Source organism: Echinops telfairi, unplaced genomic scaffold (genome assembly GCF_000313985.2).
Source record: "Echinops telfairi isolate 266 unplaced genomic scaffold, ASM31398v2 ScPeMD7_23;HRSCAF=83, whole genome shotgun sequence".
Taxonomy (NCBI): domain Eukaryota; kingdom Metazoa; phylum Chordata; class Mammalia; order Afrosoricida; family Tenrecidae; genus Echinops; species Echinops telfairi.
Window position 1 is genome coordinate 5607125 of NW_022103920.1, and position 19475 is coordinate 5626599.

Sequence of the window (19475 nt, forward strand, 5' to 3'; positions counted from 1 at the left end):
ATGGCATCAGAAGTCTACAATCACTAACAAATGGCGTCAGAAGTCTACAATCACTAACAAATGGCATCAGAAGTCTACAATCACTAACAAATGGCTTCAGAAGCCTACAATCACTAACAAATGGCTTCAGAAGTCTACGGATCTTTGCTCAGAAAACACCCCTTCCCCCAAGCATGGACAGGGCGGGCCCAGCTATCCGCTTGCTTCTCCTGAAACGGGGTGCGTGCCTCATCTAGACGGCTTCTGCTCATCAGGTTATCCTGGGTCAAACGATTACCCAGCAGCTACTGGGGTCCCCGTTGTCACTTCCAACCCTATATTTGTTCTTCACTGTGGCATGAACCAGAATGTTCTTTCTCACAGAGTGTACAAGTCCCAAAATGCTGCACAAAGAGCCTTCTGCCGCCTCTTCTTCCTCGTGGGCAGGGGCCTGGGTCCCACTACTCCGGTCCAGGCGGAGGACACACCAGACCAGGCAGACCCATGGGGGTGGTGGACATTGGTTTTTGCTCTACTCCCACACCCAAAGCCTACCTTTCCAGCGCGGCCGTCTTAACCTTCTCCAGCTCCAGCTGCTGCTGGAGAGCCTCCCTTTTCTCCAGCGACGGACACAGAACTGGGTTTCTGGCCAGAGCCACCGCAGAAGGTCTCTGCTGTGGGTCAGGGTGGATCATACTCTGATGGTGGAAGTGCCCCGAGAGGAAAGTTTCACTGTTAGGAGCCCACCTACCCATCCAGGACAATCCTGTCCCACCACCACCCGCCCAGGATGTCCCCACCCCTCCACCCCTAAGACAACTCGATCCCAGCTTCCACACAGGGTTGGCAGAACCCTGCTCCTCTCAGTGCAAGAATCCAGGAAAGCTTAGCTACACCTCACACAGGAGGCACATCCCTGGCCAGCACCATCGGCTATCCTGAGCTCAAATTGGTCTTTAAGTACCAGAGAGCGAATGATCCCTGGTGACGTAGGGGTTACTCCTTAGGCCAGCTGCTGGAGCCCAGCAGCTGCTGCACAGGAGGAAGATGAGGCTGTCTGCTCCCACGAAGATTTTCAGCCTCAGAAACACACAGGGGCAGTCCTACCCTGTCCTATGGGGTCACCAGGAGTCAGAATCAATGTCAGAGCGGTGAGTTGTTTTGTCGTTGTTCACCAAAAGGTTGCCATTTCAGCGGGGGAAAGAGGTGGGGGTCAGCAGGGGGAACCCCCCACAAGATGGCCACCTTGGAACCCCCCTGGGCAGCACTGATCTGTCCACGAGGGCTTCCTGGGGGTCAGAAAGGACTGCAAGGTGGGGGTCAGGGAGGGGCACAACAGTTCTGGTTTGGAGCGCTAAAGTACTGTATTTTTTTTTTGGCCTGGTCCCTAAACACACCTCAGATATCATTACGGACAATTTCCACATCAATTGTTGACCTGACGGTCAACGTCCTTTCTAATAGCTCAGATGACAGACCGGTGGCTTTCCAAGTCATCCGCCAGTCAAGTCGCTTACACTGTGTTCCGTATGCGCAAAGTTTAATACCAATAGTCGCATCGCCACTGTGAACATTGATAATCATTCAAACTCCAAACCAAAATTCCTGCCATTGAGTTCATTCTGACCCACGGTGACCCTTTAGGACAGGACAGAATGGCCCCTGTGGGCTTCCGAGATGGTAACAGTTTACAGAAATAGAAAGCACCCTTTCTCTCCCGCAGGGCAGCTGCTCATTTCAAACTGCAAACCTTGAACATAGCATAGCCAGGGTGCCACCAGCGCTTCTAACCTCCCTGCCATTAAGTCGATGCTGACTCACAGCGACCATCTAGGACAGGGTAGAACTGCCCCTTTGGGTTTCTAAGACTGCCTGTGTTACGAAAGTTTCACCTGACTCCCACCGAGCAGCTGCTGGTTTCTTTCCAACGACTGACCTTGTGGGTCACAGCCCAATGCATAACCTCTACACCACCCAGGCTCTGTCAATTCTTCAAATCAGAGCCGAAAGAACTGGTTCTCTTGGGAGTTAACCAATCCGGGGCTCTTCCCTCACCTGCAGAGCAGAGCAGAGGGCCCCCGTCCCGTCCTCTCCCCACTGAGCGCACAGGGCTGTCCGAGACCACCAGCTCAAACATGGCGGCAGCAAAGTCTTGCAAACCCTCACGACGCCTTCCTCCTGTTTTTCTTGCAAAGCTTTCTAACTGTCCTGCCTTCTCTGTGCTTCCTAACCACTGTTCCTCTCTCCTTTCCCACTGTGACCAGCCATCCTCCCAGGCCCCTCTCCCCGCCCACATGCCAGAGGGAGGACCGCGAGTGTCCATTTCCTCCTCTGCTCCTAGGAGGACGCACCTGAAGCAGACTGGTGAGGTCTTCCGAGAGCATCTGGGGGATGGGGGGAAGCGACCCTTGGCGGATGTGGTGCCAGGCAGGGCCGTTGCTGGGTAATTCCTCAGCTCCCGCCGCCACTGCGATCGTCAGTCCCAAGGCAAAGATGTCTGCTTTGGGAAGGTGACGGTAATCCTTCAAAGGAGAAGCCAGGAAGGCCCGTTAGTAGGTCACGCATGAACCTCAGCCAAAACACAACTCCTTGATCTCTAAACCAGGAGTGGTGAGCGTCTGGTACACGGGCCGTTATCAGGCCCAAGAAATCACCAATATCAGCCAGCATCACACACCTCACCAAAGAGAAGCCCTTCCCATCATCGGATTGTTTTGAGTGCCGTCGTATGTCGGCGACCCATGTACAACAGAACGAACCACCACCCACTCCCGCGCCATCCTCACAAGGGTTCTCAGGTGTGAGCCCACTGCTGCCGCCGCTGTGCAAAGGTATCTTGTTAAGGGCCCTTCTCTTTTTGATGCCCCTATGTTACCAAGCACCATGTCCTTCTCCAGGGACCGGCCTCACCTAACATGCCCAAAGCACGTGAGACGGAGTCTTGCCATCCTTATCTCTACGGCGTGAGTTCAGTGTCTGCCTGGCACGGCCCTCGAATGATGTTGTAAATATCTAAATGTCCCATGGACACATGGCCAAGACCACACTCAGGGAGCTAGAGGCTGATGTCTAAGGACATGGAAGGACCACACTCTGGTCACCCATGCTGTGCCCTGGGGAGCCCAAGTGGCATCCTGATGCCACCTTGCAGCAGGGCTTGGGATGCTAATGGGTGTCAGGAGAGGGGAAGATTTATGTTTTCATGATTAGCCTCCTGGGGGGAGTTACCCCATCCTGGGCCTGACTGGACAGACAGCCACCGGAGGGACGAAGACTCAAGGTCATGCAATGACCTTCTGCTGAGGATGGGCTGGACCAATGGGCCTGAGGAAAAGGTGTGTTTCCTGGACAGCAACCAAGCACCTGGAGATTCTAAGGACGATAGAAAATGGGGCAGAATTTCCCACAGAGCAGGCCAGGCTCTGGCTGCCCTGGACAGCGGCCTCCTGCCTTTTGGGAAACACCTGTCTCCCACTTCTGACACCTCTCTGCTGAATGGAAAAGAGTGTGCTGCCAACCGAAATGGCAACTGTGCACTTCGACGTCAGACCCTTTGGGGCAGGATGGAAGGACAGGATCCTGGAGCGTGTCCCAGGAGGTGGGGAAGGTTGCGTCCCCTGCTCCACTTCTCAGTCCTCACTCTCACGGAGTTCACCGCTCAGCTGAGGGCGGAGGCCCCACCGTTCTGAGCTGTACCTCTTGCAAAACCTCTTCGGCCAGGAAGCGACTGTCACCTTCTTCCACCTTGGGTTTACTTATTGATGTCACATGACCCAGGTCACCTAAGACAGCAGGGGGTAGGGGTAGAGAAGGGTGCTGTTTATAAGTGGCTCTCCTTGGAGCAGGGATGAAAGGATACCTCCCCAGCCCCCCTGTAGAGGCTTTCCGGGCTACCTATGGCCCGATCAGGGCAGAGGATTGGCGACTCACCAATTTTATATATCACATTGGCAGAAAGAAACCCATCCACCTCGTTCTCAGCCTCTTCTGGGGCCACCGCGGAGTCACCTTGCATCCTCTGACAAATGAAGATGTTGCCTGAAGGGACACAGAACCAGCCTCAGTCAAGATGGCTCAACTCCCGTCATGCCAAAGACCCCTTTCTGCACCCGACACCGCACACTCCCATCTTCCTCTGTGTTCATGCGACCAGACCACCAACTTCTCTCTGTAGCACAGTCTCTCCCATTACTGACGGCACTGGCTGAAGGGGAACTGACCCGGAAACAGTCCTCATTCTCTGAAGGATCTTGTGAGATCCACACACAGGTCAACTCTCCCTGGGTCTTACATCCCAAACCAAACTCACGTTGTTGAGTAGATTGACTCACATCGACCCTAGAAGGCAGAGTAGAACTGCGCCCCCTGTGGGTTTCTGAGCCTGTAACTCATGACGACAGTAGAAAGCCTTGTCTTTCACCCATGGACTGACTGGCGGGTTCCAACCACTGACCTTGTGGTTAGCAGCTCCGTGTGTAATACGTTACATTACCAGGTCTCGCATGGTCACCGATGGCCAATGTTCACTTTGAAGGTCAGGGCCGAATCAGAAGGAAGACCAGGCCAACACCAAACCCACTGCCATTGGTTCAATGCCAACTCCCAGCGACCCTGAAGGACAGGGTAGAACTGCCCCTGTGGGTTTCCAAGACTGTCACTCTTGTATGGAGTAGAAAGGCCCCTCTTTCTCCCGAGTAGCCACTAAGTCACCAGGGCCCCAGAGGGCACAGCCCTCGCCATGCACACACTCAGGGTGGTGTGTCGTTAAATACGTAGCTATCTTCACAGTTTGTTCTTCCTTTTTTGGAAAGACACTTCCCTCAGTCCCCTGAGCCCAGGAGGACAATGAACAAGGTGACTGCATCAAATAGGGGAGACAGATACAGGCAGGGAGTTCTACCGACAAATACTTCCTTTGTGTGTGGTGAACAGAGGGGGAGAAGGAGCCACAAGGAGGAGAGCTCACTGACTTGGTTTGATGTCCAGGTGCACTATGCCGGAGCCGTGGATGTACTTGAGCCCCAGGGAAATGTGCAGGAGGATGACCTTGAGTTCCGGCTCTTGGAAATGGTTGTTGGACTTCTTCTTTGCAGAGATGGTGGCCTGCAAGCTCCCACCTGGGAAAGAATAGAGAGTAACCTCACCACCACCACCCAGCCCCAGCCCTCACCCCAGAAAGGGAGGAACTGTGTACGGGGTCTGGAAGAGAGCCTGCCTAGTCCGTGGTCAGCAAGTTCCTCATCAATGACTTGCATCTAACAAGCCTGGCTGCTCGCGGACCAGTCTATAACACACAGCAATTGCTACCCTCTGCCTACATCTGCCTTCTTGGGAAGAAGACGTACAAGACGCAGGAAAATCCTAGTATCCCAGCTTTCCCATATGTGGCTCTACTGTCTCAGGTATGCCTACCTGCCAGTCTCTCCTACGGTGGTGGCTAGGCTCCCAGTAGTTTCCATACCAGCAGCGTCACCCACGATAAGATGGGTTTCAGCTTCCAGACTAAGAAAGGACTGGTGACATACTTTGGAAAACCCTGTACTCACAAGAGAACACTGCCCAGTCTTGTGCTGGTATCTACTCCATGCCCATGACACGAGCTAGGGGCCGCCAGTCACTTCTGTTCCTATCATCCATTCTAACTTTAACACCATTAAAAGTGCATCACGGAGTGAGGACATGGAAGGGTTGATCGAGAGAGAGAGAGAGAGAGAGAGAGCACGAGCACACCTCCACGTGTGTCCACTTCACTGCGCCATGATCCTCAGTGTTATGATTTTCCTCCATGGTGTGAGCTGATGTCCCTGTCGAATGTGCTGTGAATCCTCACCTCTCTCTTAATGAGGCAGGCCCCACGATCATCATGTTAATGAAGCGGGATGCCCTCTACAGTACTAGGCTGTATTTTGAGGCAATGTCATGGGACATAAAAGCAATTAGATAATTGAGTGGACATCAGAGGGGCCTAGTGGCACCAATAAAGAAGAACCAGGAGCAGTGTGCATCCTTTGGACCCAGGATCCCTGCCCTGAGGACCTCCTAGACCCATGGGAAAATTCATGCCAAGACACAAGTCGATCTCTTAGAAACGCTGGGCCCATAGATGTTGAGACAAGATGAGGAGCTTCCTCCAGAGTCGAGAGAGAGAGAGAAAGCTATCCCCTAGCGCTAGCATCCTGAATTCAGACTTCCAAACCCACTGCTCTCGGGTCAATTCCCACTCATGGCAACCCTCGAAGACAGGTCAGAAGGGCCCTGGTGGGTTTCTAAGGCTGTCACTCTTCACGGGAGCAGAAAGCCCACTCTTTGGAGTGGATGGTAAGTGCCAACTGCTGGCATTAGGATTAACAGCCGGACGTGTAACCACTGACTACATTACCAGGGCTCCTTTAATGCAGACTGACGGCCTCCTCGATTGGCAGAGAAAGAGGCACTGTTGGTTACAACCTGGCACGTGTGAGATTTCCATGACAGCAGCACCAGACAAGGCGGCTCCCCAAGTTAAAAGACCCACCCAAGCAAAGCGAACCCACACCACCTGACATGGCCAGGTTAGCATTTCAGGGCTCTCACGTCCTATCTAGAAAACTCAGCAAGTGTCTGACCATCAGGCAGCCCCCAGCTGGGGAAGGGTAGCAAGAAAAGCAGGTAGAATGTCTTGGAATGACAGCAACACTACTCCTTAGAAGCACTGAGAGTCTATCTCCCACCTGGGACCTACCATTGCAGTACTCGTTCTGAATGATCATGTGATTCTCTTCTGCCCACGCAGAGTAGTAACGCACCACGTGGGGGTGCTGCCCAAGCACCGCATGAGCGTACACTTCCCGCAACGCCAAATCCCTAGGGGAGAGAAGAGCCCGGAGGAAACGTCAGCCGGGAACATGAATTGTGAGCACTGAATCACAAAATAGGTGTCCACATGGCTGGGCTGTAATTCTCAGTGTTGAGGATCATCCTCCGTGTTCACTGTGACCTGATGTCACTGTCCAAGGTTCCCAGGATCCTCCTCACCCGTGTTCACGAGGCAGGGTTACTTAACACAGGAGATGTTAACACACCACACCAGCAAGACAGTCATGAAGTACCGGCCATGTCTCCTAATGCTTCGCCCTATCAAATCTGAATGGGGGACAGCATGAGTCCCATTCCACAGAAAGGACCCCCGAAAACTAGGGACTTAGGTGGCTGACTCAGATTCAAACAGGGAAGATCAGGCCCGAGGCCAAGACCTTGGTCAGCTTACGCTCCATGGCGGGAATGTTCTCGGTCCTAATTCCACCAGGACCGAATCTCTGGTGAACAAGGTGAGGTGGCACAGCTTACTCACTAGGCTGACCAAGAAGGGTCCCCTGGACTGGACACTGGACATTGGGATGAGCCCCAGGTCTTCTCTGTGAACATTCAGTGAACCTCAGCCTGTGTAATGGAGCCAAAGAGACAGTCCAGAGAGGTGTTCACTGAGGAGTAGGGATGCCCAGCCCATGATAAGCAAACTATAGTTCTTGGTGAATTCTAGTACGGAAATGAAGGACACCAGAGCCTATAGCTTCAGATTCAGCATGTTAAGTATTGTCCTAAATATTTAGAAAGCACTGGCTGAATCTCAAAATTGTTGCCTGCCTTGTGATCAGGGAAGAATTTGTAAACAATGAGTTCTCTCATTGTTTACAAATTCTTCCCTGATCACAAGGCAGGCAACAATTTTGCTACTGAATTCAGTAAGACATGGCAGAGGTAGGCAAGTGAGTGAATAATTAGCTTCCAACCCAGCTAGATCCTTGGGGAAGGAACTAGGTCCCAATACATCTATCCATTGAAAAGGCAGGAAGGCCAGTAGTTTAAAAAAAGCCAAAAGACTCATCAAGAACAAAACATCAAGAGCGAAAACAATCGCACATTGTCACTGAGAAAATAATTCACCTTCGTTCTGCAAAACTCTCATCTGAAATGCTCTGAGTAATGACAATAATAAGCACAGATGTCGCTGTGAGGGCTAAGGTACACTTGACCCACACCAAGGTGTTTTCAATCACTTCATGGGCACGGGGACCCTGGACAGTGAATAAGGAAGACCGAAGAAGAACTGATATACTTGAATAACAGGGTTGGTGAGGAAGATTGAAATGACCTTGGTCTGCCAAACTAACAAACCGATCTGTCTGGGCGGAAGTACAACCAGAATAGTCCTTAGGAGCATGGATGGCGAACTTCATCTCAAGGACTCTGAGCATGTTGTCAGGAGAAACCAGTCCCTGGAGAAGGACCTCATGTTTGGTAAGGTCGAGGGGGGCCGTGACGAAGAGGAAGGCCCTCCATGAGATGGATGGGCACATTGGCAGCACCGTGGGCTCAAAGCTAATGCTAATGGTGAGGCTGGCTGAGGACCGGGCAGTGTTACACTGTTGTACACAGGGTCACTACGAGTCAGCATCGACTGGACAACACGTTTTCCAATGATATTCTGGCCGGACACAGGGCTCTCCACGTCAAGCGTGAACGCTCCGGTACTCACTTTTCTGTCACTCCCACAAAAGGTCTCGTTGACCGCTTTAGTGCGTAGATGCATCCATCCAACCTCTTAATGCACTTGTAGACAGTGCCGAACTGCCCGACGCCAATCTTCTCCAGCTCCAGGAACTCCTTCTCATAGCGGGAAGGCATGTCGATTTCCCGCAGGACACACCTCTGAAAGTGAATAGGCCAGGAGAGGGGGAGAGAGAAGGTAACATAAAATTCTGCCTGGCGGGTCATGAGCCATAAGAGTGCGGCATGTTGAAGGACGCAGGCAATGCCCTTGGATCTGACAGACACGTTGTTGAATTGACAGACGTTTCCTGGTGTGTAGCCTGGTCACAATGATCCTCTTTTGTTTTTAATCGGGGATGTCATGTTCCTACACCGCTCAGAGCTTTCAAAGAGGCTCTCAATGCAAACCCTTAGGGTTCTGTGTCCTCATTCATGGTCTTTCATGGGGACCAGCTAGCCTGCCTGTGCTCTCAGGAGCCCTCCACACAGGCCTGTCCCCAGGGTCCCTCCGACCTTTCCCAACCCTCCCTCCCTTCTGGCCACACTAGTTACATTTCCACGGGTGACACGCGAACTCACACCCAGAGTTTCCATCCTCCCCTGGGGGTGGTGGGGAAGGGGTTTTAAAAAGACATCTCTCTCTTGTTGACCCTCTGCTCTGCCCATCTCATGGTCAAGCTACTGCCGTTTCCACCCCAACTGGAAGAAACATTTGATTTCTGTTTGTGCCATTCCTCTACCTGCCCGCCCCCCCCCCCGCCCCCAAAAAAAAGAACTCGTCACCTTGGTCTGGAGAGCCCAGTCGGGAAACATCGGCTGTTCCACAGCGTGTGCTAATCGCCCTTCTTCCCAGGTCCTCACGCCTCTGGTAGGGGGCTGCGTACTGGGCTGCTAACCACAAGGTCAGCAGTTCGCAGCCACCAGCTGCCCCGTGGGAGCAAGATGAGGCGCTCTACTTTCTTCAAGAGTTACAGACCCGGAAACCCACAGCCCTGCCCCATCGGCTCCCTTGACTCGGTCAGAGTGGAGTCTAAGGCAGCGAGTTTGGTGCGAGGTGTTGAGTAAGGTGAGGGTCAGGGCCACTGCTCATGAGGACTTGTATAGAGTCTATGAGAACATGCCAGAACTTAGGATAATGGCAAGCACATGGTACATTTCCAGTGCACAGTAGCTATGATGACCCAGATCTACATTTATGTGAATCTCAACCGGAGCTGGTTTATGACCCCAAAGTCTTTTCCTAGTGCTGTTAGCTCTCAGTTCTTCCATTGCGACCCTAAAGACATTAAACTTCTAGTTCTTCGTTTTCAGCACCCACGTCCCATCAGTCCATCAGCAAGTCCACTTCTTCAAGCCTGTCCCAATGCATGGAGACCATGTAGGACAGAGTAGAGCTGCCCCACCACAGGGCTTCGGAGGCTGTCCATCATTATAGAAGCAGACTGCCACGTCCCTCTCCCACGGAACGCCTCGTGGATTTGAACCCCTGGCCTTCCAGTTAGCAGCCCATGCTTAACCACTGCACCAGCCCGTTTATCCACAAGAGCAACCCCTTTGCTTGCCCTGAGCTGAGCCTGAGTTCCATCTACACAAGATCTGCATGGCTGACAACTTCCCAACCCTCAATCTGGCTCTTCTGCTAGGAGTTGTTTGGGGGAAATGATAGTGTAGGATCCGACACCCCTGTTCCTTCCCACCCTCATCTCAGGCACCGCACCAGCCACGTGTCATGGCCTACCTCCCCCTCCCCACGCCCACCTCTCGCACATAGCCCTAAAAGTCATTGGATTCCTTCATGTAGACTCATGTCAATAATGACATGGCATCTCTTCCACCCAAGTCATGATTCTAGTATCTTCCATCCCATATAAATGAACCCAACCCACCCCATCGACCTGATTCTAGTATCCTCTACCCCACACTGTACACATAACCCCAAACCACTGCCACCAAGTCAATTCCAATCCATAGTAACTCTAGTGGACAGACAGAACCCCTCGTTGGGTCAGTTACCAGGCTAAGGTATAACTGACACCCCCTGAAGAGTGATGAGTTTATAACTATATACACAGGGGAATGTGTATATACACGTGGCCCGCAGATCTGTGAGGGCTTCGGAAGTTCATGGGAAAATGGAATTAAAGGTGAATGAAATCTTTCCATGAACTTTCGGAAGCCCCCTTATATATGTCACTCAGACCCCTGGTGGTGCAGCAGTCAAAGCACTGCAAAATGGAAAATACCCCATGAGGGTATGGGGAAGGTGGGGGGAGAAGGGGGAGAAGGCAGAGAAAGGGTAAACTGACCGCAATGATCAATGTACACCCCCAGGGGGGACAAACAACAGAAATGTGGGTGAAGAGAGACAGCAGACTATGAAGATATGAAAATAATCATTTATAATTTACCAAGGGTTCAAACCCCCCAGCTGGCCCTCAGGAGGAAGAGGAGGCCATCTGCTTCCACAGGATGGTCAGTCTCAGAAACCCTCTGGGACAATTCTACTCGGTCCTACAGGGCTGCTATGAGTCAGAACTGACTCCATGGCCGTGGGCTTAGGGGAGAGAGGAGCTGGATATCTGTGAACACTATCTGCCATCAAGTGGATGTCAACCCATAGAGACCCTACAGGACAGGGTTGAACTGTCCCTGTGGGTTTCCAAGACACCTACCCCCCCACCAACCCACCGCCACTATCATGACCCCAGTTCTACCTTACAAATCTGGCTAGACTGGATCATGTACACTGGTACAGATAAGAGCTGGAAACACAGGGAGTCCAGAACATATAAACCCCTCAGGAACAGCAATGGGAGTAGCAATACCATGAGGGTATGAGGAAGGTGGGGGGAGAAGGGGGCGAAAGGGTAAACTGACCACAATGATCAACGTACACCCCCCAGGGGGGACAAACAACAGAAATGTGGGTGAAGGGAGACAGCAGACTATGAAGCTATGAAAATAATCATTTATAATTTACCAAGGGTTCACCAGAGTGGGAGGCTGGGAGAGGGAGGGGGAAAATAGGAGCTGATACCAAGGGCTCAAGTAGAAAGAAAATGTTTTGGAAAAGATGATGGCAACATATGTACAAATGTGCTCGATACAATTGATGTGTGGATTGTTATAAGAGCCCCCGATAAAATGATTTAAAAAGATAAAAACCTTTTACAGGAATAGAAAGCCTCATCTTTCTCCCTCAGAGCAGTGGGTGGTTTCAAACTGCCCCCTCTGTGGCTTGTACATCTACTCCCATGAAGAGTCGCCGTCTCAGAAACCAACGGGGGCCATTCTGCTCAGCCCGATAGGGTCCCAATGGGTCAGAGTTGACTCCATGGCAGTGCGATATATACAGACATATGTATGTGTGTGAGTGCTGGCAGAGAACACTGAAAGGACAAACTGATCTGATTTGGAAGAAGTTAGACCAGGGCGCTCCTTTGAGGGAAGGACGGTGAGATTTCATCTTAAACGCGCTTTGGGCATGTTGTCAGGCGAGCCCAGTCCCTGGAGAAGGGCATCATGCTGGTAAAGTGGAGGGGCGGCGAGGAAGAGGAAGACTCTTGAGGAGATGGATTCAGCCGTGGCCGACACGTGGGCTCAGGCTAGGTGAGGCTGGCGCAGAGCCATGCGGTGCTATATTCTGCGGTGCTGCGTAGGGTCGCTGTGGGCTGTAACGGACTCAGTGGCACGTAACAACAACAATGTGTACACACGTGAGTGTGTCTGTGTCCGGCAGTTCAGGAGCCCTGGTGGTATGCATAGTGACCGAGCATTTGGTCAAGCCCACCAGCCACACTGCGGAAGAAAGATGTGGCCGTCTGTTTCTGGGAAGAGTCACAGCCTCAGAAACTCCACAGGGCAGCCCTCTGTCCTAAAGGGTGGACTTGTGTCGGAATGGACTTGGCTTGGCAACAGCGGGCTTGGTTTAGGTTGAAATGGGCCACTTAATGTTCCACCCAAAAGCAAGCTCACTACCTTGAGTCCACGCTGACTCACAGCGACCCCTGTGGGTTTCGAGATTGGACTGTTCATGGGAGCACACAGCCCAGCCTTTCTCCCACCGAGCTGCTGGTGTGTTTGAACTGCCGACCACGCGGGCCGCAGCCCTGCCCTCCCCACTGTGCCACCAGGGATCCTGAAAACTCTGATTTCCTTAGCAGTCACCATTCTCTTATGGCTGCATCTATTTGAATTATTAAATATCCTTTTCTTAGGTTAGATGATCAAAGAAGGAACAGAACAGAGATTGAGAACATTACACAATCAATCAGCATCGACAGATTTCAGAAGTAAACATTTACAAATCCCACTGTTTGGCCTCCTGCCAGTTTCCCGTGTTTTCCTTATCCACCCGGGGACTTCAAATAGATCCTGTGTCTCCCCTTCCCCTCTGGACCCGACAAGCACAGGATTCTCCCCTGGATCACAGAGAGAAGCAGTTTCCAAACACCCCCAGGAGCTGACTCAGCAGTGCACCATCAGATGCGTCCTGGCAAAGTCACAACCCACAACTACGAGCGCCTGACTCTGGTCCAGAGAAATTCAGATGCTGAGCACATTTGTGAAGCTCCAGTGAGTATGAGAGAGAGAGAGGGAGGGGGTAGGGGGACAGACATCAGGAGGCAAGCAGGTGAGCAGGAGAGGAGGGAGGGGGAGGGGGAAGAAATGGAGGGGGGCCAAGGGGCCACCCACCTTGGCCGGCAGCTCCTGTTCTGTCCTGTTTTCCCTGGGACTACTTTCGCTGCGGGGAGAGAAAGCAAAGTCATTTCCGTGAGCGGGGTTCTTCGTGGCTGGTTCTCTGTTGTCCCAGGGACTAAGGCAGTCTCGTCCCCTAGTCCATGGGTGTGGATAGTTGGTTAAGGGTGGGTGGTGTGAGGAAGGAGAAGGTAATATCAAGATGAGACTAAAGCCCAACACCTTGTGTGGAGTGAGCCCAAAGCTGCACCTCAGTCTGGAAGCTAGATGCCTGGCTCTCCCCTGTGTGGCGGGGGTGAAGACCACCCGCCGATGCTGTGGGGAAGGCAGAACTACAGCAGCAGGGCTGCCCACAGCAGGACACACCAGTGTCACCGCCCTGGAGGCCATTCCGACTGCACTGGAGCCGAGAAGGACAGGGTAGAACTGCCCTTTGGGGTTCCTGAGGCTGCACATCTCTACGGGAGCAGAAAGCCTCCTCTTCCTCCCAAGAAGCAGCTGTTGGGTTCAAACTGCGGATCTTGTGGTGTAGCAGTGACATCATCTGTTGTCAGCTTGAGACGATTATGAGCAGAGGGGTGGAGTCTAGCCTGTCAATCAGGCCCCAGCTTGATGACCTCGTTTGGAGCCGCTATGGAAATAAATAGCTCGCTGGAGGCAGGACACACACTCCCCAAGAGACATTCCTGCTGACAAGACCCATGGAGCTATGCTAGAGCCCTAGAGCTGGAGGAGCCATGTGGAGACCCCTGCCCGTGCAGAGACACTTCCACCACCACTGGATCCACAAGACTTTCCACCCACTGGCCTGTCATCTTCCTGCATTTGGGATCATTGCATGTGTTGCATGAGTCTGAAGAAGAATTGATAGACTGGTACTGGACATATGGACTAATATCAGACATATGGACTTGATCTGGACTGGGCTGCAGTGTTTTCTCAATATACAATTGCCCTTTGCTATGAAGCTCTCTCTTATACACATAGGAGTGTCTCTGGATTTGTTGCTCTGGTCCACCCGGACTAGCACAAGCCGCGAACAGGACTCCTTCCAGAGAGGAGTAACCGCCTGACTCCACCCTCCCGGAAAGCTGACGTTCTCTGGCAAATGACATCGAGTTCTGGAAAAGCTATTTAGGACAGAGTTTCCATTTCTAGAGCGCTCACTATTGATTTTTCTTTCAGAGATACTGGGGTAGAAATTGCCAAGGGTGTGGGGGGCTGGAGTGGTGAGGACCCTCCCAGACACACTAACGCTTTGTGAAAACCCAACCCCCACCCCCACAATGAATGAGAGAGAAAGCGCTCAGGAGCAAACACTACAGAAGTGCCACCACCTTTGTGCCCAGGAGTTAATGGGTATGGGTGGTCTCTCCCCAATGGCTCTGAGAGCGGTCAGAGCTTCAGCATTCACTGCAAGCCATCGGCATGCTTGACGGCCAGCGTGGGCTTCTGCTGTGGACCTAGGCCCGTTCCTTCCCATCCAGGGGGCCATGCACAGGAGGTCTGTCCTGGCCACCAGCCTGGGTCACAGGTCATCCTTGATTCCCAAGAAGCACACTCAGCAGGGCCCTTCTGTGCCTGCTAGCTGTGTGCTTGTTCAGCGGGGTCTGAGCAAACACTGTCCCATTCAGGGATCCTTCCATTCAGGCATGGAGCCAAGCAATACCCAAGTAACATGCAAAATCCTCATTTAGATGATTTCCACCCAAGAATGGGCTTTGGGAATGGCGCCGTTGGCTCTCCATATATGTATTGTAAAGTACCTCTGAAATCAATGCTTTCTTTTTCTCCCCCATCAATCTTCCAGTCTCAAATCCTTGCTCTATAAAGCCCCAGCACCACTCACACAAGCCAAGAGTCAAAATAGCAGTATGCCTCCTCTGTAAGGTGCAAACAACTTTCCTAGCTGCTGACCCTCATGGAGCCAGAAGAGACCCTTGGACGCCATGCCCTAGCCCCTTCAACGTCCTGCGGGAAGTCAGGGTCTCTCATTCTGCCCTGCCATTTACAGAGCACACCGGGGTGGTGAGGCCAGACCCTCTGGGAGAAGATAGACAAAAGTCCATGCTGATGAGTAAGGAGGCAGGAAGGTGGGGACATGTTAGAATTCGAGCATGGTGCTGACTCATCACGTCCACCCCGCAGGGCTCTGAAGTCCCAGGCCATAGTGTACTCACAGCTCTCCCCGGGTCTTCCTCTTGCCGCTGGACTGGACCATGAGCTTTCTATAGGACTCCGGGGTAAAGGGGTTGACATTGACCAACGCCAAGGAGGTCGCCTCATCCATCAAGGACACAGGAGTGAGCCGAAGGTTCTTGGGGGTCCTCGAGGAGAGCTTCCCCCCTGAAGAGACCCTGAGTGGGCTCATCTGGCTCTGGATGGGAGGAAGGGGAGCCAGAAAGGGGTTAGTCAAGTCTAGTCACTACTCAAATCTAAGAGTTCTTGCTGAAAGGAGTCTAAAAGATGACCTCGTCTGGGGTCTGCTCATTGGATGGTAGCTGGCCTTCTGATTAAGAAAATCCCTACCCCAGCCTTCACCTCTAGATAGTCTGATGAACAAAGTCAACGTCAGAATCGGTGCTATGATGAAGAGGAAGTTCTCAATATGGCTCTTCTACCCAAGTCTCTCTCAAACCAAACACCAAACTCACTGCCACTGAGTCAATGCTGACTCACAGAGACCCCCGTGGGTTTCCGGGACTGTACCTATGGACAAGAGCAGAAAGCCCAGTCTCCCTCCCGAGGAGCTGCTGGTGGTTTCGAACTGCCAACCACTTAGATGGCAGCCAACGTGTCACCACCAGTGCACCTTCCCAAGTCTCTCACCTCCCATCAAGTGATTGGGTGGCACTATACAGATAGCATGTATATAACACTAAGAGAAGGGATTGGTCAGTTATCATGATGACCTCCCTGGCTATAAGGACGGACCATCTTTGAAGCAGGAGGAGAGAGAAATCCCAGGGCCATGGGCAGAGCATGTCCCAGATCTCCATCTGAAGTGGTAGAGACCAGAGACACCAGAGTTGTGGCACGGAGCTTATGGGACAGAGCAGAGGGACTGTGCCAGGGCTATGGGACTGTGAGACAGAGGCCAAGAGGCCATGTGGCTGAGAAGCAGAGGACCAGAGGGAAGCATGGCTCCTGACTGAGGAGAGGTGCTGCTGTGGACCAACAGCCATATCCTTACTGTGTGCTGCTCCTGGTGTGCGGCAACCCACGGACTTCCCTAGTAAACCACCTTTCTTATGAACAGTGCCTATGAGTTCTGCGGGGCCACTGCGGTGGCTCGTGGAGCCCAGCAAAGAAGGGGAGTGTCGTGGGAGGAACGGTTGGTGCCAGAACAGATAAAGCAGGACGGAGGGTGCGAGCGCATCTCAGCCCTGCCTCGTGTCAATAGGGGAGCCACGGAGGTCAGAGAGGGCCCGCCACGCTGTTTAACTGCATGCATTCTGTCCCCTTTGGAACATTCTGATGACTACCTATGAAGACCACCAACTCGGTCTACTTTCCAAGACAGAGACACTTCAGTTTATCCCAAAAGAAAATGTTAATGTCAAGACAGCTCTGATTCTTGACAGTGCCATGGGGGTCCAAGGAGACCGGAGCTCCATAGGCAACCAACTGTGAGATCACCAGGCCTTTCTTGGGAGGAACTTCTGGGTGGACTCCAAGCTCCAACCTCTTAGAGTTAGCAGCCAAGCACGTTCTCCATTGGCACCACGGAGGACTCCAATTCAGTGCCATAAAAACCAAGCTCACTGCCATCGAGTTGATGCCGGCTCATAGTGACCCTACAGGACACGCCGACAGAACAGGGTAGAACTGCCCCTGTGAGTTTCTGAGACTGTAGCTCTTTATGGGAGTTGAAAGTCCTGTCTTTCTCCCTCAAAGCAGCTGGTGGTTTTGAACTGCTGACCTTGGCCACAGCCCAATGTGTAACTCACTACACCATCGGGGCTCCTCTACCTCACAAATACAACTGCCTCTCACTCTGCCTCATTCACATGGATACGGGTTGGACTGCTGTGTCAGTCTGGGTTGACTAGCGAAACAAATGCAGAGACCCTCATATGTGTGTAAGAGAGAACTTTATATCAAAGAGCAATTGTCTATTAAGAAAACATCCCAGCCCTGTCCAGATCAAGTCCATAAGTCCAATATTAGACTACATATGTCTGATACCAGTCTATACATTCCTATTCAGACTCATGCAACCTGTGTAATGATGCCAAATGCAGGAAGGTCACAGGCCAGTGGGTGGAAAGACTTGTAGATCCAGTGGTGGTAGAAGCATTTCAGCGCTGGCGTGCGTCTCCATGTGGTTTTTCCAGTTCCAGGGCTCTGGCTCCATCAGCGTGTCTCCATGTGGCATGTCACAGGAATGGGTAGCAGAGAGCGTGTGTATCCTGCCTCCAGGGAAGAAGGAAGTTCCCAGAATCCTCAGGAGAAGGCCATGCCCACACAGAGGCATGGTTGGCTATGACTTGACAGGCTAGATTCCACCCCTTCACTCAAGTTGACAGGCGATTACGTAACTGCTGCAACTGCTAACCATGGGGTCCCTGTACGTGAAAAGGGATTTGAGGGTGGTGGTTTACTGATACCGAGCTATTTTGGGGTGCTGTTGTTGTTGGTTCTGACTCATGCCAACCCTATCTACCGCAGAATGAAACATACCTGCCCATCTTCACAGTGAATACCATCCCCCAATGCTCCAGCTCATGGCCACTGAGTCCATTAGGGCTCAAAACCACCCCATGGGACAGGGTAGAACTGCCCCTGTGGGGTTCCAAGACTGTGACTCTCTAGGGGAGCAGAGAGCCCATCTTTCTCCCAGGAGCAGCTAGTGGTTTTGAACTGCTAACTTTGTGGTCAGCAGCCCAACCTGCAAATCACTATGCCAGCAGGGCTCCTACTGAGCATCACAGGGATGTGGACTTATGACACACAGGATGATTACATCAAACCACAAAACGGACGATAATTCCATCAGGTTGAGCACCATGGCCTGCCCATACAGAGGGACCACATTCAATCCATAACAAGGAGCCAGAGGAATGCCTGAGCTCCAGCTGTCCAGAGCTCAGCTGTGCACTGGGCACCGTGGTGGAGCCTCACAGTCTAATCGTGGTACTGCGAGGCCCTTCCTAACGATGTCCTAGTGCTGATGAGCTCTGCCCAGGGGCTTTCCACCAGGGATGTGTGAGGCAGACCACAAACAGGTGCACCTTGCGAATAGGTCATTAAAGCTGGTGTGCCTACCAAGACTGGACATAGACGTTGTCGGCACAAGTGTGGAAATGAAGAGTGTTGCAGAGCACACACAGGGAGCCGCCTCTGCAAAGGATGCAGGGAAGCGTGTTGTTGCTGGGATGAAAGGCATCAACACGGGCCCCACACGCCTCATCCCATGCAGAGGGCTGAGGCCCTGGAGACAGTGGGACTGAGCCCCCATGGGCAGGACCACAACACGGCCACACGGGCAGAATACCAGATCAAAATAATCGTGGTAGCTTCAGCATTAGAAAAGCTGCTCTACACTGGAAGGCCTTGATGGTCCGGGCTAGCATTCCAGCCTGCCATGCAGGGGACCCAGGTTCAAGTCCCAGCCAACGCACCTTTTGGGTAGCCCCCCACCCCCATGTGACTTCCATGCTGTTGCTCCTGCACTCAGAGAGATGAAGAAGAAAGGCCTGGTGATCCACTCTACCTCTGACAACCTCCCTATGTTCACAGCAGACCAATCGGCAAGCAGGCAGTCCATCACTGGGAGGCTCAGGACCAGGTGGTGGGTCATTCCATTGTCCATGGTGGGCCACCAGGACTGAGGCAGGCTCAACAGGCACTAACAACCAGGGTCCTTGCCTGGCCTGCCTCCTCTCACCAGACCCATGGTGCCCGCCATTTTGCTGCCAGTAGCGCACCTATCACGTGATGCACACAGGAAGAAGCCAACACCTGAGAGGCCACGCGTGTGCCAGCCATCTGCTTAAGAACACAGCAGTCCCCTGCCTCCAGGCCTCTCCTACTCAAGTCCACTTACGGAGGCCAGGAGTGTTCAAAGTGTGCTTGCTCAAGCCCATTGAGGTAAACCCTGGTCTAGCTCCACCCTGCTCCTCTCCTGCACGCTGTGCCCCACTGCATAAGGCAGACCCCCAGCCCGGTCCTCTCTCCACAACCTGGAAGATGCCAGTCCCTTGGCTAGAGTCCCCAGGGCCCCTCGTGGGCCTGGCGGACATCAGTGACTCTTTATGGCCTCTCTC

The 19475-nt window shown here is 52.7% G+C and overlaps 1 protein-coding gene across 1 annotated transcript in view; it reads right to left on the reverse strand.

Annotated features, from left to right (window-relative positions):
• The window catches only part of WEE2 (WEE2 oocyte meiosis inhibiting kinase), a 26528-nt gene that overhangs the window by 2598 nt on the left and 4455 nt on the right, over positions 1-19475 (reverse strand). The window contains exons 3-11 of the mRNA XM_004714025.2: positions 15387-15583; positions 13204-13252; positions 8495-8667; positions 6701-6822; positions 4950-5096; positions 3910-4017; positions 3676-3761; positions 2331-2501; positions 535-677 (exon numbers count right to left, since the gene is read on the reverse strand). Of these exons, the coding sequence (XP_004714082.1) occupies positions 535-677; positions 2331-2501; positions 3676-3761; positions 3910-4017; positions 4950-5096; positions 6701-6822; positions 8495-8667; positions 13204-13252; positions 15387-15583 (1196 nt within the window). The remainder of the gene's footprint in view (positions 1-534; positions 678-2330; positions 2502-3675; positions 3762-3909; positions 4018-4949; positions 5097-6700; positions 6823-8494; positions 8668-13203; positions 13253-15386; positions 15584-19475) is intronic.